General features: G+C 49.7%; 2 protein-coding genes across 3 annotated transcripts in view; both read right to left on the bottom strand.

The window, feature by feature from the left end:
* LOC311319089 (unconventional myosin-XVIIIa-like) overlaps positions 1-25,000 on the bottom strand; it is a gene marked incomplete at its 5' end in the record, with an annotated part of 83,588 nt that overhangs the window by 37,216 nt on the left and 21,372 nt on the right. For both annotated transcript variants that reach the window (XM_084450541.1, XM_084450540.1), the window contains 18 exons: positions 917-982; positions 2,306-2,415; positions 2,896-3,115; positions 3,604-3,790; positions 4,112-4,271; positions 5,762-5,903; positions 9,078-9,164; positions 10,024-10,216; positions 12,281-12,371; positions 13,081-13,251; positions 16,052-16,208; positions 16,492-16,555; positions 16,776-16,876; positions 17,536-17,678; positions 17,820-18,030; positions 18,494-18,670; positions 18,754-18,860; positions 19,591-19,678. In XM_084450541.1, coding sequence (XP_084306667.1) covers positions 917-982; positions 2,306-2,415; positions 2,896-3,115; positions 3,604-3,790; positions 4,112-4,271; positions 5,762-5,903; positions 9,078-9,164; positions 10,024-10,216; positions 12,281-12,371; positions 13,081-13,251; positions 16,052-16,208; positions 16,492-16,555; positions 16,776-16,876; positions 17,536-17,678; positions 17,820-18,030; positions 18,494-18,670; positions 18,754-18,860; positions 19,591-19,678 — 2,475 coding nt within the window. The remainder of the gene's footprint in view (positions 1-916; positions 983-2,305; positions 2,416-2,895; positions 3,116-3,603; positions 3,791-4,111; positions 4,272-5,761; positions 5,904-9,077; positions 9,165-10,023; positions 10,217-12,280; positions 12,372-13,080; positions 13,252-16,051; positions 16,209-16,491; positions 16,556-16,775; positions 16,877-17,535; positions 17,679-17,819; positions 18,031-18,493; positions 18,671-18,753; positions 18,861-19,590; positions 19,679-25,000) is intronic.
* LOC311318448 (uncharacterized protein) overlaps positions 22,662-25,000 on the bottom strand; it is a gene marked incomplete at both ends in the record, with an annotated part of 13,539 nt that continues 11,200 nt past the window's right edge. Inside the window, 2 exons of the mRNA XM_084449799.1 lie at positions 22,662-22,760; positions 24,476-25,000. The exon at positions 24,476-25,000 is cut by the window's right edge and continues 429 nt beyond it. Of these exons, the coding sequence (XP_084305925.1) occupies positions 22,662-22,760; positions 24,476-25,000 (624 nt within the window). The remainder of the gene's footprint in view (positions 22,761-24,475) is intronic.

The raw sequence follows: 25,000 nt of genomic DNA, 5'->3' as shown, positions 1-25,000 counted from the left end.
CAAAGTCAGTGAGTAGTGTTCCCAGTGTGGGAGGCGGCGTGTGTGCTGAGGTATGACCACAATGGGCCGAATGAAAGTCGGCCGCGCGACCGCCGCTGTTCACGGCGTGGGGGGAGGGAGGGGGGGGTGCTCAGCGCAGCGCACCCCGCAGTCTGCCGCCGCGCGGCCCCCGAGCCGGCGCGATTGGCATTCTAACCGGGGCCGGCCGTTGCTGGGAGTCCGTCGGAATGCTTTGTGAGCGAGTGACCATCTCGGTGCTAATCCACCCTCCTAGAGCCCCGGTTCAGGAAAAAAAAAAAGTAAAACTTAACTCCCACAGCCCGAAGGGCGAACTGCGGCCGCCTCCCCAGAATAATGACCGCCCCTCGCCCCGGTTCTGACACGGTCCGGCGGGCCGCCGGCATCTGGGGAGGCGGCGTCGCGGGTCTTTTTTTTTCTCTGTTGTTTCTCTCGATTCCCCTTTTTTTTTTTGCCCTAAGGCCGTTTCCCCGGCTGACGGGATTAATTGGCGGCGTGCCACGCCGTGTTCGCCGTGATTAGACTGAGGATGCAGAGGAAGGGGGGCTGGGGGGGGAACGCAACAAAGAAAGCCCCCGTCACCTGGCAGAAACCGCTCCGCGCGTAAAAACAACGGGAACACAAAGGGGGAGCGGTCTCATCATCGCGGGCGTGGAGGGGATGGCGGGGGGGGGGGGGTGCGACACTTGGCAACGTGCCCCGCGGGGGAGAGACACAAACACATTCCTCAGGGGAGCCGGCCGGTGGGAGGGAGGGGCTCTCTACCGAGGAGGACGTCCGCATCAACTTTTTTCCCGTTCTCACAGCGCCGGCGCCGTATCGCCTCGGCGCGCCGCGTTGTTTTGACGGCGTTGACCGCGAGTGCAGGGTGAAGTGTGGGGTTGACGGCGGTACTCACCCTGCTGAGGCCCATGTGATAGCTGCTCTTCTCCAAGTCCAGGGACTCCAGCAGCTCCTCCACGGCCTGGACGCGCGCACGCACACACACACACACACACAAACACACACACACGCATTAGCCAGCTCTGTCCACCTTCCCGTGAGCTGAGCTCCTCCGAACATGAAGTAGTTCACATAAAACAGTAGGCTACAACTGCAGTGCTTCCCCTCGCTAGCCTGTCCTCCGCCCCCCCCTGCTCCCCGTTTCTCAAGGACCCAGCGGAGCCGAACCCGAGCCCTAGACCGGACCGACCAGGCAGCTCGTCCTCCAGAATCCTCCCACTCCAGGCTTGTTCCTCCGGGCTCCGTGGTGGTCCCGGCCCCAGAGCAGCCGTGAACACATGCAGCCTGTACGGAGGGACGCGGGCCCCCCCCCAGCCTGCCTGCCTGTCCCCCTGTGTGTGTGTGTGTGTGTGTGTGTGTGTGTGTGTGTGTGTGTGTGTGTGCGTGCGTGTGTGTTTCTCTCTGCGCTGGGCTGGGCTGAGGACAGGACAACTTGAGCCCCCTAGTCTGAAAGGCCCCATCTAGATTACACAGGGAGAGGGACCGCAGCTCCCCCCCCTACCCCCCCCCCCCCGCCGAGCACTGAGGGGCTTTTGTTTGTCCGCGTTTCCACGGAAACCCAGCTCCGAGACGCTGACACAGGGGAAATCTGCTTTTCTCTCCCTCTGCCCCCCCCTCCCAGCTCTCTCTCTCTCTCTCTCACACTCCTCGCTAAAGAGAAGCTTTTGTGTTTTTCCCCCCTTTCGCTTTCAGCCGGGCTCCTCTCGAAGCAGAGCAATACACAATTGACCCCTATTGATGGTTCACCTCGGAGCAGAACACTCATTAGCAAGTTTCCCCTCCACAGGTCGGATTTCACTAAAACACGGTACACATAAGCCTCTCTTATTATTCAGATCTCCCATAAACCAATGCTGCAGCTTCCGTGGAGCTCTCACTGTTTCAGCAAATTGTTCGGGCAAAAAAACCAGACCAGACCAGACGGTCTCTGGAGGTACCCGGCTGAAAAAGTTGATAAGCGCGCTACGTTTAGCGTATATTTGGCACCCCAAGCCCCAGTCCAATTAGAGGGTCTTTCCTGTCTGTATTGATTGGACCGGGTGCGACGCAGCTGGGCCTGACTTGATCATGTCATCACAATGGCCTCGATTAAAAGGGCTTCACTCTGTCTGGGCGACTGATCGACAGGGAGGGGTTGGAGAAAATGGCTTCTTCAGCTCCTTAATCTATCCTGCAGTCCTCAGCTGTTGAGAGTCATGGTCTGGTCTATATTCTGTTCTATATATACTGTACACACACACTCGCGCGCGCGCACACACACACAAACACACAGAAATGCACTCACTCTCTTCTCATCCTTCACTATGTAGTTGCGGCCATGTTTTTTTGTCAGGTGAGGCGCCAGTACATCGAAACGTCGACGGAACTCGGAGAAGACCATGTGATCAGGGTAACCTGTGAAAACAGACAGTCAGAAGAAGAAGACGCTTACTAACGCAGCTTTGCAGGCATGCAGCAGTACTGGGCTCCGCCCATTATGTTTTCCCTCTCAAAGCTGAGAGGGGCTCGGGGCTTACAGTAAATATACACTTGACTCAGTCTGAAGGAGTTAACCCTTCCTGAGTTTCTGCCCAGTATGTAGCTCAGATATATTAATAATGACCGGGTTTCCCGAACAAGATAAGAAGCACTTAACTTCAAAGTACTTCTTAACTCCCATACAAAGGGTTGCTTAAAAAGGGTTCCTTAAGAAGGTTCTTTATCGGGAAACGCGGCCAGTAACAATATTAACAATAATAATAATACTAATACTCTAAATATAATAATACTTTATTTGTATAGCACCTTTCATATAAATAAATGCAGCTCAAAGTGCTTCCTGATATGGAGGTCTCTCTCTCTCTCTCTCTCTCTCTCTCCCTCTCTCTCTCTCACCTTGTCTGTAGATCCTCAGGGCGTCCAGTAGTTTGGAGCCGCGGAGCTGGGCGCGGAGCAGGGCCACGTCCAGCTGCATCAGCCCAGAGTCGCCACTCTCCCCCTGGGCCACGGCCTGGGCCTCCCCCTCCCTGCCCAGGCCCCTCAGGGCGTCGGCCGTGGGCAGCAGGCAGTGGATGAAGTGCACCCTGGACCTCCGCACCGTGTCCAGCAGAGCGTCCTGGGGGAGGAGAGGAGGAGCGGGCTGAGCTCACGACCCACAGAAGCGGGAGGGTTAGGGGCCGGGGGGGCCGGCGCTGATGAAGTAGCCCGGCCTAATCAGTGACAGAACCCTCTTTAATCGCATGCAAACGCTCTCTGTCTTCCGTATCTAATAGCTTATTTCATACATTAGGCAACCTTCTCGAATAATCAGCCCGGGTTTGAATAAATGCTACGGTTAAGAGGGCAGTGTCAGGAGCTGGAGCTGGAACGCCCTTTAGAAGCAGAAATAACTGAGGAGTAACACGGGAAGATGGATGATCGACCGAACGCCATGTGAAGAGCCCACCCATGGGGAGCGTGCATATTAGCCAATGCTAATTAAATGAGTCCCATTACTGAACGAGTCTGTGTGTGGGATTAGAGCAAGGGACTCTGGGTGTCCCCAGCTCCCCAAGACTCCCCCCAAGACCCCCTCCCCCCCCAAGACCCCCGCTAGCCTCTCACCACTTGGAGTTTGATCTGTATGCACAGGCTCCTCTTCTTCACAGCAGCCACGCCTGTGGTGAAGGTCTTCCTCATGCTGGAGGCGCGCCTCAGGGCCAGCTTGGACACGCCCTCCAGACCCGCGATGGAGCCCGACAGGAGCGAGGCTCCGCCCCCCCGGCACATGAACAGAGAGCTGATGTTCTTCCTGGGCCAGGCCAAGTCAGAATAGAATAAAATAGAGTAGAATAGAATAGAATAGAATAGAATAGAATAGAAAGTTATTTGCAGGTACACTGGAATTCCTGTTATCGTTTGTCCTTCCAATATCTTATCAGCACAAATCAGTTCCTCATTCCAGTTCCTAGGCACACAGCTAGACATTATAAGATTCCCAATCTGGCATTTCACTATCTGTAGTCTAGCATCAAATTGACCTTCATCTATTTAGTCAAAGGGGGTTCCGAAAATATCACAAGCGTTCCTCTCCGTCACAGCCAATCATGGTGTGTAAAGGGAGAGTTCTTACTTCTGGGAGTCCTGTAGCAGGCTGGCAGCGTTGGTAGAGGCGGGGTTCTGCTTGGCGTGGTTCAGCCACCCCCTGGCATCGTATTCCACCCAGTCCGTACCCTGACTGTGACCCAACAGGAAGTGATGCTGCCTCTCACTCTTCAGAAGCAAAGTGTGACCTGATTGGCAGAGTCAGAGGTCTTACCAATATATTCTGAACCATTTATGCTATTACAAATAAAACAGAGGAATGGATCCACTGCATATTATAGCAGGTAGAATGCATTGAGAGTGGGATAGGTTTGACAGTGAAATAAGTGAATGCGAGCAATTTATATAATTGAATCAAAATCCTTAACAGTACATGTTTTTTTGAGTAACCTTATCCATTCATCTTAATGTTAACTGTATCGAGACATAGGATTTCTGTTACCACAAAGGTTTATGGAAATCTGCTGTACAAGTATCAGTGACATCACAGAGAGCTAGATGCAATAAAGCCTAATTAATGCTTCTTGAAAAGTGTCGCTCAACAAAAAAAAAGGGTCGCTCGACATGTTGCGTTTATGCTTCGGGCGACAGTTCGCGTCGTCTCTATGGAAACAATCAGCTGCGCGCTTGTCATTCTGTTTCGCGTTTGTTGTCATTCTGAGAGAAGCTGCTTTTTGAGGGAAAGAGTATAGTCTGAGGTAAAGAGGTTGTTCAGAGAGCAGTTTTCATTGTGGTTTGTTTTCATTCTGATCGAGAAAGATTCCCTTCCACGAATTCCGCAGTACTTGGGCATATGTGAAGGGGCAGTGGTGAATTGTATAGATGGGGATATCTCCTCACAAGCTGGGAGAGACGCTCCTCTACTCCTTGACAGCCTAATGTCAAATGACAGACAAAACTAAAACAAGACTGCAGAACAAGCATATCCATGGCAACACACAAGCCTTCTATTTAGCTATCCAATCACACTTGAGCGACAATATGTGACAGAGACAGCGACATTAGAAAAATCCGTTGGTGCGCGCCCTCGGCGACACTTTTTTTTCACAAAAAAGTGTCGCCTGTGACGTCAAAAGTGTCGCGCGACGGTTTTAAAAGTGTCGCTCGACGAAGCATAAATTGGGCTTAACTGTTCAACAGAGAGTAATAACATCACAAAGGCTCAGACTAAATGTCTTTTGCACGTTACTGACATCACAAAGGCTCAGACGGAATTTGCACAGGCAGTAGTGACTGTGGGCTCAGACAGAATTCCATCGGGTCTGAGATGTATTCAAATTCAGCGAACAAGGCGAACGTTTGCAAACTATTTCAGACTTTTCTTCCATAGGCTTTGTGCTCGCCGCAAACCTTTGCAAATATACGCGAGTGGTCTGATGGATGGTGGCTGGACTGAGGGAAATGTGAATTGTATGAGTGAATGAATGAATTGAACACCGGAGGCCCTCTCACTTGCATGCTATGTACTGGCGCGACTACATCCAAAATATGATCATCCAGGAAATTGTCGATGATCACGGAAGTGGCTGTGAGTACAAACGCTCGTCTCCGCGTCCTTTTATGTTTAATGCCAAACAAATTGGGAACGTTACAGCTGTTCAAATTAAAACACATCAAGAACGTTCGCCTCCGTTGGCCGAATTAGACGGCGCGGCGGTTCTGTGGCGTGTGTCCTGACCTTTGCTCTCGCCCTCCGCCGGGCCGTAGTAGCTGAAGAGGCGTCCCAGCAGAGTCTCCTCCGACCCCCTGGGCTGCAGCGCCTCCTCCTCCATCAGCCACAGCAGACCCCGCGCCTCATCAGTCCGCGCCACGGTCCGCACCTGTCACACACACACACAGACACATACACGGGCACACACACACACGCACACACACACACACACACACAGACACACACGGGCACACACACACACACACAGACACGCGCATGCACGCACACACACACACAAGGGCACACACACACAGACAGACACGTGCATGAACGCGCACACGCACGCACGCACACACACACACACACACACACACACACACACACGTCAGAGACACCTCTTACACACTGGGTAGTTGTAGATAACACTAGAATTCATGAACATTTGAGTTCTAGCCTTCTGAAGGGAGTACAAGTACAGAACAAGTAGGATCCCCTGTCTCATCAAAACACACAGAACAGCCGTGCTGAGGCCCCCCATTTGTTTTCTGACCTACACTATATGCAGTTCTGACTCACCAAAGATGAGGCACAAAGCCAACACCCCCCCTCTCATATCAGCCAGTCCTTCATGTCTGCTCATCTGTTTTGTAGGAATCAATCTATCAGCTGGAAGGAATTTAAGCAACTGTTTTCTGCTTTTGTTCGCTCACCTGGAAACTCACAATGCCTTTCTTGGCTTCGTCTGCCTCCTGTCTAAGTGTTTCCAAAACAAACGCTAGGCAGACGCTCCTGTGTGGGTTTAAGGTCTTCTTATTTACCTTTCAAACAAGTGATGGGTAGCCTTCATAGTGCTTTCATTTAATAAAGAATGGACAGATGTTTTGCTGCTTTTTTTTTTTAAAGCAAATTGCAGCTTGTTTTCTAAAAAATAGCAGAGGCAGATGACTGGCCCTAGCAGTCATTATTAGAGAGAGAGAGAGAGAGAGAGAGAGAGAAAGAGAGAGAGCGAGAGAGAGAGAGAGAGCGAGAGAGCGAGAGCGCTCAGGGTCACGAAGCATTAATGAAGCCTTTCTAAACTCTAATTTAGAAAGGGCCCATTTCATAAAATAAGACAGGATGGGTTCAAAGATACACCCACTCACTGGCACACAGAAACTCATCACCTTTTCACAACAATGTGCTAACCTGGATTCACTGGGATGTAATGGGCTTAATTCCATATTGTGTGCTTTTTACCACAGTTCCTGTAACTATGCTGGATGAATATCCGGAACAGAGAAGCACATCAATACAGTATAGAGAAAATAATTGAAACTATGGAATGTGCAGCACAGAACGCTCAAGATCTCAGAATTATGCCGCAAATAGAACCTTCCAATTCTAGAATGTCACAGTGAGCTTGGTCATAGTCTGAACATTAGAGTACTTACAAAAGTGTAAATACTGTACAAAAGTCAGGTTTGTAATTTTATTTTGATTTAATATTCAATTAAAGTGACTGTAAAGTGAATTCTGAGATTAATTTCTAAACACATTATGCATGTTAGGAAGCAATTGCAGAAACTCTAATATGTGGTAGTCTGAGAACTATGCAGTACTGAATGGTGGATTTAGACTGGTAAACAGTTTTTCAATGTTTTGATTTTCCTGATTGAGGCCTGATGACTTAACATGAATGCACATTGTGATGCGTACAGTGATGGGATTAAACTCCAATTGGACAGTCTTGACAAATGGTTTAAACAGCAAAGTCAAATCAGCTGTTTGAACTGGGTTTTCTTAATAGTTGTGAATGTTTGTTTTCACTCAGACTGTGGATGCTTAATGAGACACTAAACATCATAACCTATAAGCATTTTTACCATTTCAAACCAGTTTTATCAGTGACTGCTCTCTAATAGTGTGGACCTTTGTCCCATCTCTTTTTAGTTTCCACTGGCTTCAGGCTTTGGCTTTATCTTTCTGTACGCTCTGCACTGGATTACTGATATGGACCACTGGTCTACCAAGAGCAGCAGTTTATAAAAAGCAAAGCACTCAAGCCAGAGAAATGATGGGATCATGACGCCATGATCCCTGACAGACACCTCCGAACTGTGTCACCCGGTGTCCATGGCGCAGTAAACAGACACAATGAACTGTTCCTGCAGGTTCTATGTTCTATTCAGAGACCATCCAACCTAGAAGACGAGTGATTGAAACGAGTGATTGAATAATAAAGCAGTTATGATAGAAACACAGGACCAGAGAGAACCCTGAGTTATTCTACAAAGCGCAGAGTTCACATGAAACACTGTTACCAATGTTGAAGAGAGAAGGTGGCTGTGGCCTAAATCCACAAAGAAGGGATTATTCCTGCTAATAGCTCAATATTTTGCACAGCAATTGTAACGGCAATCTGCTCCAGTTTAGCACGATATCCACAAAAGATTTTGCTCTAATGATATGCCCCGACAAACACACCCACAAATTTGCCAACTGTTTGCAATTTGCACCCATGATTGCAATTAGCCATGTACGCGTTCTTGCGCTCGCCTGGCATGACGGTGCCTTCGTCTGGCTACAATAACTGCTGCCATGATCCCTGGAGAGCCCGGGCATGTCAGCCCCTTATATGGCTGAATGCTATTTGTTCTTGTATATAGATACAAGATCTTGGATATAGTCATTTCTTTCCCCAGTATTTCAAGCTTTTCTCTATACTTCAGGACAGATTGGATCATAATGAAAATGCCAGACCGTACTTTTTTGCAGAAAATATCAGTTCTGTTTGTTTCTGTGCATCACAGCTGGCTGAACTTTTTTTTAAATCCCCCTCTCTATATATTTTGCACTCAATATCATCCAATATCACTTCAATATCAATCAAACCTCACAGGTTCTCAGGAGAGACAGGAGGAGTGCGCGCGCTGACTGCTGCAGTTACAAGCGGTGTGTGGCAGTTAGCTCATGGTGTTTGTGGATCAGACGCAAGGCTTATTTGGGGCAATTTTGCACGGAAGTACCTAATTTACATACATTCAAATGAGCCTGGCGCAGCTGTGGAGCTATTTGCTCATCGGTGCAGTTTGCAATACTTTTCATCATTTGTGTGTTTTGTGGATTGGATGCTAATTTTTTGGTTTTATTTGCATGGGTTTTGCCGCTGCAAAAGCCGCGCAATCCTTTTGTGGATTTGGCCCTATAGGTTTTAGTGCACTATTAACCAAACCCGGTAACTGGGATTCCAGGTCCAAAAGTCCACCACATCTTTTTTGACTTAGAACAGGAAGCCAGGTTTCAGTGACAGGGAGAACAGAGTAGGAAACAGAGTGAATCTAGGCATATTAAAGTGTGTCCTTACCAGTGCTTGGCTTGACGCTTGGTCTACAACGGCTACAGACAGTGATGTGTTGGGTTCTATGTCATCTAATGCAAGTTCTATGTTCTCCTGGATGGGGCACAGAGGGGCTCGTTAGCAACAGATGACAAAAACATTCACATGAAGCAAAAACATAGTTTAGTTTGTTTTTTTTATTCGTCTAGCCGTTCGATCATTACTTACTTTCAACATCCACACAAAAACTCCCCCCTCTGTTATGGTCACGTTATTCATTAATCAAAAACGTGTGTGAACAGATCCATGATATCAGAGGTTATGGAGTTTGGAGTTTTCGTGGTTTGGAACACGGGACGAGGTCACCGTCTTGAAACCTAGTATGTAGTTTCATAATGCAGGGCAAACACGTCTACTCTCTCGACAGAGGACAGAACAGAGATGAGCCTAATCCATGGTAATAAAAACGCAATGCTCCGTCAGAGCTCCATAACAGCAGCAGCTGCACGACGGGGGACGGGGGGGGGGCTGTGCCGACGTTACGGGGGGCAAGGACGAGAGGTTGGTGGGGGATGACTCAGCCATGTTATCACGGGGGAACCGCAGTCTGGTATTAGCGCACAGATCCGGCCGGAGCGTGGGACGAGAGGGTGTTATTCCTCATCAGCCGCCTGGCAGCGCCACCGCTGTGCGGCTCGCCACGGCCCTGGCACTCGGCCCTGAGTGTCTTCGTTCTGGACCGCTCGCCTGCCGGGGGGGGGGGGCTGATCCTCACTTTTTCCGTTTCTGTGTGACTGACACCACCACGGTTGACAAGCATGAGGTCTGGATAGCCAAGGATTTGCCCATGAGGGATAGTGTACCGCACAGCGCTGATAGTGCACTGCAGTGCATACATGGTACACTGACATGATGTGTTCTATAGTGTGTGTGTGTGCGTGTGTGTGCATGTGTACTGTACGTGTTCCAGTACCTCCTTGTATCTCTCCAGCTCCTGTACGAAGGTGCACTGGTAGAAGAGGGTCTGCAGGCGTTCCTGCGTGTAGTTGTGGCAGAGCTCCTCGAAGGTGGCGCCTCGCTCCCGCTTGGCCAGCCGGGGGTTCTGGAAGCCTGGCGTGTCCACGATCAGCAGGGAGCAATGGGAGTGCTGGCTGGACTTCAGAGCCCTGACACACAGGGACACACCGGCAGAGTCAGACACAGAGACACACCACAGAGTCAGACACAGAGACACATCGGCAGAGTCAGACACAGAGACACACCAGCAGAGTCAGACACACAGGGACACACCGGCAGAGTCAGACACAGAGACACACCGGCAGAGTCAGACACACAGAGACACACCGGCAGAGTCAGACACACAGGGACACACCAGCAGAGTCAGACACACAGAGACACACCACAGAGTCAGACACAGAGACACACCGGCAGAGTCAGACACAGAGACACACCGGCAGAGTCAGACACACAGAGACACACCGGCAGAGTCAGACACACAGGGACACACCAGCAGAGTCAGACACACAGAGACACACCACAGAGTCAGACACAGAGACACACCGGCAGAGTCAGACACACAGAGACACACCACAGAGTCAGACACAGAGACACACCACAGAGTCAGACACAGAGACAGACACAGACACAAAGACCCACAGACACAATCAGACACAGAGACACACCGGCAGAGTGAGACACAGAGACACAGTCAGACACAGAGACAGAGATACAAGGGTAACATTATCAATATTATGTTTATACTGTGTAGGCTACCAAAAATATACTGTATAGGCTACTAGTACATTATAAGGTTATCACAGAACAGAAAATACATATAGGCTAACTCTGAAAACACTCAAATCTATAGGCGAGATCTAATAACACACCCATCAACATCTGTCCTGGTTGATACAGAACAGAACTATTGTCCACAGCTTATCATTAAGACCTTTGGGAAACAATGTCTGTAAAGAAAAGATCCAAAAGGCTTCACGTCTCTTCAATAACAAATCCTGGTCACCGCCTCTAGGTGGCATCTACACCTTCTCTTTACCATACTACTGTCGGGAAGAGAGGTGATGCGTTGCGTCATTCAAATGTATAGCAACATGGTAATCCCCGGTTGTTTCAGCGAATCATGCTTGTGTTCACTGATGCGGTGCGTCAATTTTCGAGCGGTTTTACCTACACACGGTACGATAAGCCACAAGGACAACATAACATGTAAATAGCATGAGTGGAAAAGCAGGTGAACACAATTGCATTATGGATGACTAAAATGTGTAATCTTGGCGGTGTTGTTTGTGCACAGTTGCCACAACGGTAATTCCCAGTCGGGGGAGGGTTTGAGAAATGTCTGAATAGGTTGTGCAGGTCTATTCTTCTGCGCAAAATATGCATGTACCAAGTGATTTCTCAAGGGTTTCAAAACAAAGAGGGGTGTATCTAAATCACATTTTAGTCGTCCACACACAGGAAACCCGTTCCCAATCACGAGCGTGATCACCTGCTCTTCCATGCATGTGATTTACATGTTAATGATTTACGTTGCACGTGATCCTTGTGGCGTAGGTAATATACATGTAGGCAACACTTTAGCGGTTTTACAAACACATCCCACGCGTTCATAAATCTGGGGTGGATTTTTCTTAGGGTTTCTCTTACGAAATGCATAATAAGACATTTAAGATGACAGTTGAGAAGATGGAATGAGGGCCATTGTTCCCCAAAGACTTAATGATGAGCTCCTTCTTAATGTGATGCAGTGAACAGTAGTTTTCTATGGCATCAGCCAGGACAGATTCCGATGGGTGTAAAATTAGATCTCCCCCATAGATTTGGCCCTAACCCTAACCCTAACCCCCATAGATTTGGCCCTAACCCTAACCCTAACCCCCATAGATTTGGCCCTAACCCTAACCCTAACCCCCATAGATTTGGCCCTAACCCTAACCCTAACCCCCATAGATTTGGCCCTAACCCTAACCCTAACCCCCATAGATTTGGCCCTAACCCTAACCCTAACCCCCATAGATTTGGCCCTAACCCTAACCCTAACCCCAACCCCCATAGATTTGTTTTCAGAGTTAGCTAAGACATATCCTCTTATTGTATATTTCCTCTTGCCCAGCTGTGTAAGACCTGTTCGGATGCTTTCTGTACTTTTTCTAGCAGCCCAGCTGGCCCAGTGTGTTGTGTTGATCCCAGAGGTGAGTGCCCGGGGGTCTAACCTGTTGATGAGGGAGATGATGAGGGTGAAGAGTTCAGAGTAAAGTCCAGATGCCATGGCTTCTAAACACTCCATGGCTGTGGCCTTGGATCCTGGCGGAGGGGCATCCAATCACACGCACACACGCGCACACACACACACACACACACACACACACAAATTAATTCATAACATCAAAACAATCCTCAGATGGCACAGCAACGAGAATGCTCCAGTGAGCGTGTGATCTGCGGCCAGCTGCTACAGAGGGGTACGCAGTAACAGGGGAGCCCAGGCTGAGGGTACTGAGACCAGGGAGGCCGGGGGGGAGAGATCTGGGTGTGTTAGTGTTAGAGGCATGGGGAGGGGGTCAAACAAAGTCCAGCTCTGACCCTTCGTCCATCTATGCTACAGCGTTCTGAGCGTACTGTAAGCTCGCGTCCTTGAAAGGATGTAGCGGCCTCTGATCAAACACTCTTTGTGTGTGTGTGTGTGTGTGTGTGTGTGTGTGTGTGTGTGTGTGTGTGTGTGTGTGGGGATGTGGGGAGGAATTAATGAGAAGCGATTATTATTTCAAGGGCAAGCATGAAGACACTCTTAAAGAAAAAAACATTATTTTCCAAAGTCTTATCTATACCCACTCCATAGAATTGTGGTCCATTACTTAAATACAATTTACCGTTAAATGAGGGTGATATTTTCTCTAAGGTGGTGTGTGTGCATGTGTGTGTGCGTGTGTCCATGCGTGTGTGTGTGTGTGTGCGTTTGTGCGTGTGCATTTGTGCGTGCGTGCGTGCGTGTGTGTGGTGTGCAGCCTCACACCTGCTGCGTCCCCCGTGTCGTCGGCGCCCGGGCGGAGGGAGGAGCTTCCCCGGGGCAGGGTACCCTTGGCCTGGTGCTTGAAGATGGAGGACGAGAGCTCCTCCAGAGAGCAGCCCAGCAGGTAGGCAGCCTTCTGCGCCCACTCGTGACGCGCAAACTGCTTCCTGCCGGCTGAGGAGTAAGAGCAAAAAAACAGCTTCGGTTACAGTCCGTCTATGCTGGTAACCGGCGGGGAGGTCGCCCGCCACGGGACGCCAAGGCGCTGTTCCCGACTGGGGACGGTGTCCCCGGGACATGTCCATACACAGATTATGAAATGACGGGCCCCTGGGCGCAGGGCCCCCCGCACCGATTTCATTTATCGGCTTTTTGAATTTGCCCAATGAGACCGCATCCAATTTGAAGATAATGTGAGAAAACTCGCAATAAAAGCAGCTTTACCCTGCTCGGTTTCGACTCGAGGGACCTCAACTCTGTGGGGAGGACTTGCTTTTTGGATTTCTCCCCAAATGAGTTGAAGGGCCCATATTGCATGGAGTACTCAGCCCCCCTAAGGTACGATAGATAAACGCTCGCTTAAAAAAGTATCATGATAGTTTCTTTCTTGTGACGTCTTCAAAGTGAATATTTAGGCTATTGCTTCAGTTTTTCAGCAGGATTTTTGGGGCTCTGTTATTGACATGAATGACTAAGCACTTTGACTATGCAACAAGAAAGGGGCCCCTGAGCTCCTGGGCCCCTGGGCCGGGGCCCGGTAGGTCCGTTCCGTAATATGTCTTTGGACACGTCGACATGCACAACCAGTACCCTTATTAAGACAGTGAAATGTACAGTACTAGGACACCGAGCTGATAGTTTAATGGTGCAATGGAGCAAAAACCTAACCAGCCTAATTTTCCTAATTTGTAAAACCCAAATTATTTTCACCTGTCATCAAAATAACATAATTACAGCTAATCATTCCAAAGTACAATTCCTCTATTGAAGCACTGGCCACAGCTGGCAGAGCTCAGCCTAATTTCCATCTACTGTGGAGATGATGAGTGTGAGGACAGGAGTGTGTTTTAATTCCCAGACAGCGTTGAGTGGGATCTATTCGACTTGAGAGGGTGACTAGGAACATCAAACAGTGGGATTCTGACAGGCAAGCTGGGATCGCCCCCCTTCATCTGCCCGGTGAGAATTACATGCTCGGTGTTACGACAAGCAAGAGGGTTGTGAAAATGATCAAAGAAAAAAGACTGAGAACTTCATTAAAATGCTAATGATGTGACGTCTGTGCACGAATGATAAAAGCAGGGAGGCAGAACAATAACAATGAGAAGAATGCAATTTTACCTTCGTCTGCGTCTGCAGCGGACGGGGAGCAGCATGCAACATGCGAGCAACGACATGGTTAGACCACAACAACCAGTGACAGGTGGTGAGAGCACAACAAATAAAGACAGGTGGTAAGAACACAGCAAATAATACAGAAAAGGACAGATGCTAAGACCACAACAACATGGAGTTAGAGCTTTAGAAACTACATCTACAGTTGTACAGCCAAACACCGACACTGGTCATCTGTCCTTTCAAGACCTCTCTGCATGCACACGCACGCACGCACGCACACACACGCGCACACACACACGCACACACACACACACCACATTAAATGTCGGCTTAAGCACACCAGCAGAAGGGCATGCTTTAAGAACTGTTCTCTTTGAAGGTTAGGAAGAGAAAGTAAAGTGTAGTTCCTCTTCATAGTCAGACAAGCCAACGGGATGAGGATGGAGAACAGAATCATCCTAAAAATGAAAAAAGACTTTTGCTGCCATCTTGTGTTAGCCGTACTGACTACAGAACACTATGACAGTTTCATCAGCGGTCAGAGAAGAACTTAATTTGCCTCATATGACAAACAGGTTCTTATGACAAACAATCACTTCAGAGACAGAGGGCTTAAAGGAGAGAATGAGACGACAGCACATAAACACAGAGATTCACACTACAGAGGGAAACCAAACCAGAGGGTTACCATCGTCCTCCTCTATGACTGACACTGCGGAGAAGGCAACGTTAGACAAGGTGAATAAACATTCACACAGCAGGCGTCCGTTTTCATTGCGACACAGTAAACAGACACATTAACGGGCTGTGGGATTGGTGGCCCCTGATAAGACTGCCCCATATACAGTAGGTCTTACCCTTGATAAGACTGCCCCATATACAGTAGGTCTTACCCTTGATAAGACTGCCCCATATACAGTAGGTCTTACCCTTGATAAGACTGCCCCATATACAGTAGGTCTTACCCTTGATAGGACTGCCCCATATACAGTAGGTCTTACCCTTGATAAGACTTCCCCATATACAGTAGGTCTTACCCTTGATAAGACTTCCCCATATACAGTAGGTCTTACCCTTGATAAGACTGCCCCATATACAGTAGGTCTTACCCTTGATAAGACTGCCCCATATACAGTAGGTCTTACCCTTGATAACACTGCACCATATACAGTAGGTCTTACCCTTGATAAGACTGCCCCATATACAGTAGGTATTACCCTTGATAAGACTGCCCCATATACAGTAGGTATTACCCTTGATAAGACTGCCCCATATACAGTAGATCTTTCCCTTGATAAGACTGCCCCATATACAGTAGATCTTACCCTTGATAAGACTGCCCCATATACTGTACAGTAGGTCTTACCCTTGATAAAACTGCCCCATATACAGTAGGTCTTACCCTTGATAAAACTGCCCCATATACAGTAGGTCTTACCCTTGATAAAACTGCCCCATATACAGTAGGTCTTACCCTTGATAAGACTGCCCCATATACAGTACAGTAGGTCTTACCCTTGGTGGCCCCTGATAAGACTACCCCATATACAGTAGGTCTCACCCTTGATAAGACAACCCCATATACAGTAGGTCTTACCCTTGGTGGCCCCTGATAAGACTACCCCATATACAGTACAGTAGGTCTTACCCTTGGTGGCCCCTGCTGCGCCCAGGTGGTAGATGGCCCCCAGCAGCATCCAGAAGGTCCTCTGCTCCTCACCACTGATCCCCAGCACCTTCATGGCGGCCTGCAGCTTGGTGAACTGCTGGGAGGCGCGCTGTTTGTCCTCAGACTACGAGAGAACGCAGAGGTGTTCATGTAGCATGTAGGTGGGCGAGGCGGGGGATCGAACCACCGACCTGCCGCCATGCGAAAGCAAACCCCAACATCTACCGCTAGACCAAAGAGGAATTCCCCGATGATGTGGGTTTTTCAGTCGCAGGCATTGTTCCGAACAACCTCTCCTACATTAGGAAGACTTCCCTTTATTTGAAGGGGGGGGAATACTGGACAGCACTGGTACCGCTAAACTAGAACTGTGGGTAAAAAAACTAACTGGTACAGTAGCTAGTTACCTTGGGATGAGGCAAAATTCCAAAGGCGCTGTTTTCTGCAAAATGGTTGAAGTGCAGCTCGGTCCTGTTAAGATAGAATGGAGAGACAAGCCGCCAGTCACCACGATGCTGAAGCACCCCTGACAGCCATCAACATTAAAACACTCAACGGAACATAAGAGACGGACAGCTTTATGGCTTGAACACAGCACTTCTGACTAGAGGCTCCACAGACAGTCGGAGCCCCTCAAACTGACACGAGACGAGCGTGAAGCAGAAATGCCAGCAGGCTGGGTGAGGCCCACCTGAGAGAGCTGTCAGCACCAGCCATCATGTAATAGAAGACATTAAAGGTAGACTCCCCCTCTGGTCTCCTCGTCACTCTCAGCTTCTCCAACAGCAAGGTCTGAAACAGACAACAACCACCGACAGGCACGGATCACTCTACAAGTCCCCCTCATTGTGTTAGGCTGTGTGTCCACCAACGAGCTGTATGTAGCTGAACAGTGCCAAGCTTACAGCTGCGTAGAGCGCTAGGCTACCAGGATGTTTTACAGCTACGTTAGCAACGAGTGTCGTGTTTTTGCAGACTGCAGATTAACTAGCCAAGTTAAGATAGCTAGCTAATATTAGCTAGTGCTAACGTTCGCTGTCTCTGCGGTTTTGCCAAAAACTGACCGTTGTCATTGTCAGAACAGCCGTTTACAGCCTGCGCTCTAGCCCAAAAAGTTAAAACATTTTTCAACTGCAAAAAAAGCCTAGAGCTCATGGCGCTGTAGCGCTTAAAAGCGCTTGGAACACAGCTCTCGTCTCCATAGCACCCTAGAGCTCATTACCCATTGTAAACGAGAAAACAGCGCCAGGTCTAAAATACAGCTCCCCGGTGGACACGCACCCTTACTGGGAAGCCCAAAGCCAAGCCACTGTGTTTGGATCAGGTAAGGAACAGAACACGCGTCGGTCGCTAGAGGCCGAGCGTGTGCTTTGGGCTTCGGGGAACCCCGTGACGGGCTGGGGGCGGAGCCGGCGTGCCGGTGCCTGGCTCCGTGGCTCGGCAGTGGGTACCTGGATGGAGGCGGAGGCCACCTGGCCGGCCTGGTCGAAGTCCAGGGAGACGATGTGGGAGAAGCGACTGGCGTTGGCGTTCATGGAGGAGGAGCAGTTCCCGAAAGCCTCCAGGATGGTGTACACTGCCTGCCACTTCTCCGCTTTGGGGGCACAAAGAGAGGTGGGGGGGGGGGCAGAGGGTCAACTTGAGCTCCTTTAAAACAACTGAATCCTGGGATGACCGTTACTGCAGGTTATTTGCGCTATGGTATTATTTGCGTATAGGTTCCTCCGGCTCCTACCGGAGAAGGTCTTGCCGGTGCTGCCGGCGATGGTGACCAGGTACTGGACCAGGTGCTGGCAGCTGGTGGTCTTGCCACTGCCGGTCTTGCCCAGCAGGACGATGGACTGGTCCTGGCGAGTGGTCAGCAAGTTCCTGTAGGCCGACTGGGCCACACCGTAGATGTGAGGGGCCGTTTCCTCCCTCTTGCAGCCCTTAAACATGTGCATCACCTGGTAGAGAGACAGAGAGAGAGAGAGAGAGAGAGAGACAGAGAGAGAGAAAGAGACAGAGAGAGAGAGAGAGAGAGAGAGAGAGAGAGAGAGAGAGAGAGAGAGAGAGAGAGAGAGAGACAGAGAGAGAGAAAGAGAGAGATAGAGAGAGAGAGAGAGAGAGAGAGACAGAGAGAGAGAGAGAGACAAAGAGAGAGAGAGAGAGAGACAAACAGAGAGAAAGAGAGAGACAGGGGGAGAGAGAGAGAGAGAGAGAGAGAGAGAGAGAGACAGAGAGACAGAGAGGGAGAGAGAGACAGAGAGAGACAAACAGAGAGAGAGAGAGACAGGGAGAGAGAGAGAGAGAGAGAAAGAGAGACAGGTAGAGAGAGATAGAAATGATAGAGAGAGTGAAAGCGAGAGTGAGAGAGATGGTTCCATGCTATGGGTACACCTCAGCGGTTCCACAGGGCCCAGCCCGTACCTTCTCGGAGTACATGGAGGGGGCGCTGACGGGGTTGATGACCACCATGTTGGGCCCAGCGTGCGTGTGGATGAGGTTGCCGCCGTAGCGCTGGCGCAGAGTGTGCATCACGCTGGACTCGTTGAGGTACTGAAGGGACGCCAGGTCCTCCACGCGGTCGAACGACGGAGGGTTGGCCTGCAAGGGCGGTCGAGGGTCAACCGGGTTAAACTCTCAACAGCCAATGGCTGCACGCGATAAGGTTCTCGACAGTTCCGCACCTTCTCCACGTCGTCCTCGTCCACGTCCAGCAGAGATCCGTCTCTCTCCAGTCTGATCTTCACCTTGCCCTCCGGGAGACTGCCCGGCTCCGTCTTCAGCAGAGTGGCTGCAGGGGTCAAGTCATTATTTTCCATTTATTTTTACTTAACCGGATTGAGGTAAAAATGTTATACAGTATATGATATATATGAATGAAAAATGTTATATGTGACATAATATGAATGTAAAAATGTTATATGTGACATATATGAATGTAAAAATAATGATGATTTTTTAGCTACCCCTGCGACACTCTACAAAACAGCCTGTCACAGAAGCACCGATTGAGTGAGGTGAACAATATTATACCAGAATAGTCGTGAGATATAGGGGCAACAAAGGGATATCATTGTTTTTTCAATTCAAATGGAGGCATGAGCGTGGCTGACACAATCCGGGGACTTTTCGGTCGCACCTCGTTTATGAATGTAAAAATGTTATATGTGACATATATGAATGTAAAAATGTTATATATGAAATATATGAATGTAAAAATGTTATATAGAAAATATAAAAGAATAATATTTAATTTATATAAGTATATATTTGAAAATATATATATACATTTTTCAAGAGAAAACTGGTAAAGAAAGCATCACACGGTTACTGTGAGTATCGTATCATATTGTCTCACAGTATGATTATACTGCTACGCCTGAGCATCTATGACGGTGAATATGTGTGTGTGCGTGTGTGTGTGTGTGTGTGCTTGTGTGTACGTGTGTGTGTGCGTGACGTCACAAGGTGTTAGGTCTGTGCCGTGTGCTCTATCCAGAGGCAGCGGGATCTTGACTAACCCAAGGAGAAGCCGTCCTTGTGAACCAGCCATACTTTCTCAGTGCCGTACCAGACCTTCTCAGCAGCTATCTGCTCCTCGGTCTTCACCTGGAACACAAGAGAGCCCGGAGATCAAATGAGTTCAATAGTGAAGACCCAGCGCACGCAAGGCTGGGTTGGGTTGGGTTGGGTTGGGTTTGCCGCGGCCGGCGGGTGACCTGACATCACCTTTGTGGTTGTGAGCACAAGCGTATGGACAGGTCAGTACACAGTTCACCCCCCCTCCCCCATTCCCCCTCCCCAAAACTCCCTCACCTCCCCATTTGTCCTGCAGAGAGCCCAGAGATATCCTATTATTGTGTGTGCTTTAGGGTGTGCGTGCGTGTGCGTGCGTGCGTGTGTGTGCGTGTGTGCGGGTGTGTGTGTGTGTGTGTGTGAGTGTGTCCTCCCCACCAGATCAACAGTCTGTCGCCAGACTACAGAGTAGAAGGGCTCAGCCCCATTGCCACTCTTACTCTTGGTAAGAGAAGTCATGAATAAAGCATGCCTACATCATCGCACAACACACGCACACACACACACACACCACAAGGTATTCTACCTCAAGACCTTTCGAAGAATGTGAGAGACACAGGATAATAAATGTTCTCTGGTCAAGTCATGCACCAGATACTGTACTGTATGTCTCTCACATGAGAAAATACTGAAAATCAAATAACTAGTGAAAAGGCCACAGCACAGGTCAAGCACATCCACTAACTCGAGACCAAAAGACAGGGTAGAATACTGAGCAACACACTCGCTGTCATTCAATCATCAATATTTATATATTATATATACTATTTTTTGAGACTCAGTATTCTACTGGTTCATCATAGATACAAACCCCCAACGGTGGAAGTTTTTTGCCTCAGTGATTCACACACACAGCACACTCCTGGGGGAGGGGGGAGGGTGCAGGCGGGAATTACAGTCAGGCATTGCGGTGGCCAGACCTGGGGTTGTGCGGCAGCAGTGTGGGCTGCCTGTAGAGTGGCCACGGGGTCCGCATCCGCCTTAGACTGGAGCAGGACAGGAGGAAGTGGGGTCAGTCGAGAGGTCAGAGGTCAACTTTGAGGGCTAGTAACAACGCTCAAACGCATGCAAACAAAACTTTTTATCGCCATGGGGATAATGCATGTCCACATGCAGATGGGGAAAACAACAGACGGCCATGTTTCCACTGTACAAAGGCACTGCGGGCGGACAGAAAGAGCTGGAAGAATCCTCGTTAATCCTTATGGCTTTGGCGATTTGTGACCGGCAGAGCCAGTCTCTGTGGAGGGGGTTAGGTCCTATTACTGGCGGCCTCCAAAACCACAGCTGCACGAACAAAGGAGGGAAAGACTGCGTTCCGAGCCACGGTGCGGGCGGAACCAAAGATGGAAGCGGCGGAGGGAGGGACCAGTGGAAGCGAGCGGGCTTACGCTCCAGCAGGACACGCGAGCACACGCGCCGGCCGGGTGCTGGGGCCGAGGGTCGAGGCCCCAGTCCTACGAATAATTAGTGCCTTTTTATTTGTCTGCCTCTCCATCCTCTCTCCTCTCTCTCCTCTTCTATGTTTTTGGGTGTGGGTGGGAAAGGGATGTATTGTTTATTATACATTTGTCTACTAGTGTGCCATATTTATACATTTCTTTTATCTTCTTATTTCTGAGTGTAAAGCGCATTGAGATTAAATGTGCTATACAAATAACATTTTGATTGATTTGATTGATTTGAGGGGGCGTGGCCGGCCTGGGGGCAGGCGTGGTGGGGGAGCGGGCAGTACCTGAGAGGAGGCGGGGCCTCTAGCCAGGGAGGCGGGCTTAGCCAGCCACACCCACACGCAGCAAGGGACACGGCGACAAGCCAAGCGCCAACCCACAAAGAAGACAGAGGGAGAGATGCACAGGAGAAGACATGAGAGTGGGTGGAGGAGGAGCAATGATGGTTTAAATGACGTTAAGACAACTACACAGACTAGAGAGGGTCCTGGTGATGGCTGTAACCAGATATAGGGAAGCAGGAGGAGCAACACACTACAAACACTGTCCCAAACGGCAAAGTAATAACACAGATGCTCCAGTGGACCTGGTGAATGGGGGGGAAAGGTCATGATCTTCTGAGCTGAGGGAACAGAAAGAGTTAGGGACCAGGAAAGAGAGGCTGAGAGACCAAAAGAGAGACCGTGACCATAGCAGGAGTGCTGTTGGAGAGAGTGGTCCATACTGTCATTTCACTCCTGAATCCATTAAAACGCCTTTATTTTAGTGGCTTATCATTTAGGGGGGAAAAAGTCAAAATAGAGGCCAATGCATTTCAGCCACACAGCCTTCATCAGGGGCTTCTATAAGAAGCAGAGTAGCCATCCTATTGGCTACTCCTACTATAAGAAGCAGAGTAGCCATCCTATTGGCTACTCCTACTATAAGGAGCAGAGTAGCCTTCCTATGTCATTTCTTCGATAGCAGTATTTGTTGGTAGGAGGTCGGGATTTTGAATTGGAAAAGCAGCAGATCTCCCAGGTCATGATTATCACCACCTTAGTTCAAGTATGAGAAGCATATCTTCACCTTCTTAAAATAATGTAATAATTTTAATGTAATTTTTCTTTTTGCCTGAGTCATCTCTTCATGATACTGACCACCAGTGGTAAAATTGACTACATCCTCAAATGAAAAGATCACACTGTTCCTACCCTGGTAGTATAATGGCCTATGTTGACCTATGCCTGTATGTTGACCCATGGCCCCCTTGAGGCCATTTTGTTTTTTGTGTCTTTTGAAAAACGTGAAAATATGACTAAGCCATTATTTTAAGAAGATGATGATATAACATCAACACAGACGCAGCGGTTCAAATTACAAACTGAGCACCCAGTACCTCCCAGGCACCCCTGTAATTGGAACCCTGTTGCTACTGGTCACTACCCGTTTCGGATAGCTCAACTTGGGTCACACAGGGGGGGGGGGGGGGGTACATAGGGCACCTGTCCACCCTGCTCAAGCGCAGCAGGGTGGCATGGGCCGATCACATGGCAAGCAGGGACAACGCCACAACAGACACAGACTCAGGCTGAGGGAGGAGGAGGAGGAGGAGTTACAGTGGCGACGTTGAAGATCTTCCTCAGACGAATGTGGTTCTCCTCTGTAGGCACCAGCTCTGGGACCTGCAGGTGGCAGGATCACCAGGACAGGTGAGACTACGCGCTCTAAGAGACACCAGGGTGCTGTGTGACTCAGTCAGTCAGCTCAGGTCTAAGGCTCTTGGAGGCGCTCGACGGACTTGCTGTTTAACAATGTGGGCGCATAGACAAGCGCACGTTCATTTCTGAGGAATCTGCCAACCGCTCCAAAGGAAGGCAGAAGACGCGTGGTAGCCATCTTTTGTACGCGTATACAAGTATACTGCAGCTTTGAGCGTACATTTAAAGAAAAAAAATGGCTGTATAGAACCATTTCTAACAATATAGGAATACACCCTTTATGGTTGTTACGGTTCTACTGTGTATATATGTCACAAAGAAACTGGAGAGGTCTTCTATTCTTACAAATGGTGCCCAGAATTTTGTGTACCCATGACTAGGAGCGTGACTACGTTTTACGGATGTGTCTCTTCAGCAAACGCACCCTCTGCAGAACACACACCTTCTCCACAACACACACCCTCTGCAGAACACAAACCCTCTGCAGAACACACACCCTCTGCAGAACACACACCTGCTCAGGCTGAGAGGAGGGAGTCCCAGAGGACGGCTTCCCCACAGGGGCGGCGGTGGGACCCGCTGCTGCCTTCACCTTTAGATACACACACACACACGCACACACACACACACACACACACGCACGCGCGCACGCACGCACACACACACACCCACACACGTGCGCACACACACACGCATGCACGCACGCACACACATACACACACGTGCGCGCGCACAAATACACGCGCACACACACACGCACAAACACACACACACACACACACCCATTCACCCACAAAAAGGCACATACACACACATCCACAAACAGACACACACCACACACATAAATACACACCACAAGTGAGTCAGTGACCTACGATCCAATTTGTTTATCCACACCATGCGTTATGACAGGGCGCTCCACAGAGAGTCCCATGTCCAACCTTACATGTTCACTAGGTCATGCCCTGAACCTGCTACCTACTACTATCCACACAGCTCATTAGAGGGAAGTTAATACTCTCTCCAAGCAATACTGCAGTTGCCTGAAAACATGCTCCAGTTATAACGAGGAACCAGATCTTCCTCGCATTACGCTCGACATTTCTCCCTTCAGCGTTATTCTCCAAATTATCGCTTGATTAATATGGCTGCCAGTGCCACAGCTAGAGTATCTGGGTCTGGGTGGGCCGAGCTCCAGCTGTGTCAGACTGTGGGGGTCCCCACTGAGGTGGGCCTGCTGCTAATGAGTCACGGCTCTGTGGCTGAAACCGGCGCCGACGAGCCTCCCTGAGGACCGGCCATCAGCAGACTTTCACATCCGCTGATGAAGCCCTGGACTGGAGAAAATGCCCTTTTGCCACCTATTTATCCTGCCTGGCTTCATTATTACGCCGGAACCAGAGAGGTAGTCAAAGGAAAGTTATTCTAGCCGTCCACAATCCTCTAGATAAGACTAGAGAACAGGCGAATACGGTTCCGAAACAAAAGTTTCATCGTCGTTTTATAATCGTTCCAAAAGCTCACACACAGGAACACGTTAGATGTGGTTAGTCTGAACAGCATGCTCCAAGGGGTATTTTGATAGTAGTCAGGCATAGTTTATAGTAGTCAGGCATAGTTTGATAGTAGTCAGGCATAGTTTGATAGTAGTCAGGCGTCTCTCCTGGCGGACGATGTACCTCTGGTTTCTTCACTGCTGTGAGCCTGGGGGAAGGGATGAACCCTGCAGGAGGCGCCAGGGGGTCCGATTTGGGGGCCGGGATGAAACCTGGGGGTCTGGCGAAGGGACTGGGTTTTGGGGCAGGGATGAAGCCGGGGACAGGGGAGAAGGGACTGGGTTTTGGGGCAGGGATGAAGCCGGGGACAGGGGAGAAGGGACTGGGTTTTGGGGCAGGGATGAAGCCGGGGACAGGGGCGAAGGGGTTGAGTTTCGGGGCGGGGATGAAGCCGGCAGGAGGAGTGAGAGGATTCTGTTTGGGGGCGGGGATGAATCCGGCGGGAGGGGTGAGAGGATTCTGTTTGGGGGCGGGGATGAATCCAGCGGGCGGGGCCAGGGGGTCGGGTTTGGGGGCGTAGGGGTGGAGTTTGGGAGCCGGGGTGGGCGGAGCCGGGGTGGGAGGAGCCGGGGTGGGAGGAGCCGGGGAGGGCACCGGGGTCGAGGGCGCCTCCTCCGTTTTTAACACTAAGGGCATCGGAGTCTCCTC

This window comes from Borostomias antarcticus, assembly GCF_949987555.1.
Source record: "Borostomias antarcticus genome assembly, chromosome: 15".
NCBI classification, from domain to species: domain Eukaryota; kingdom Metazoa; phylum Chordata; class Actinopteri; order Stomiiformes; family Stomiidae; genus Borostomias; species Borostomias antarcticus.
Note: the sequence above shows the minus strand (reverse complement) of the source record. Positions and strands in the feature narration are given on the sequence as shown.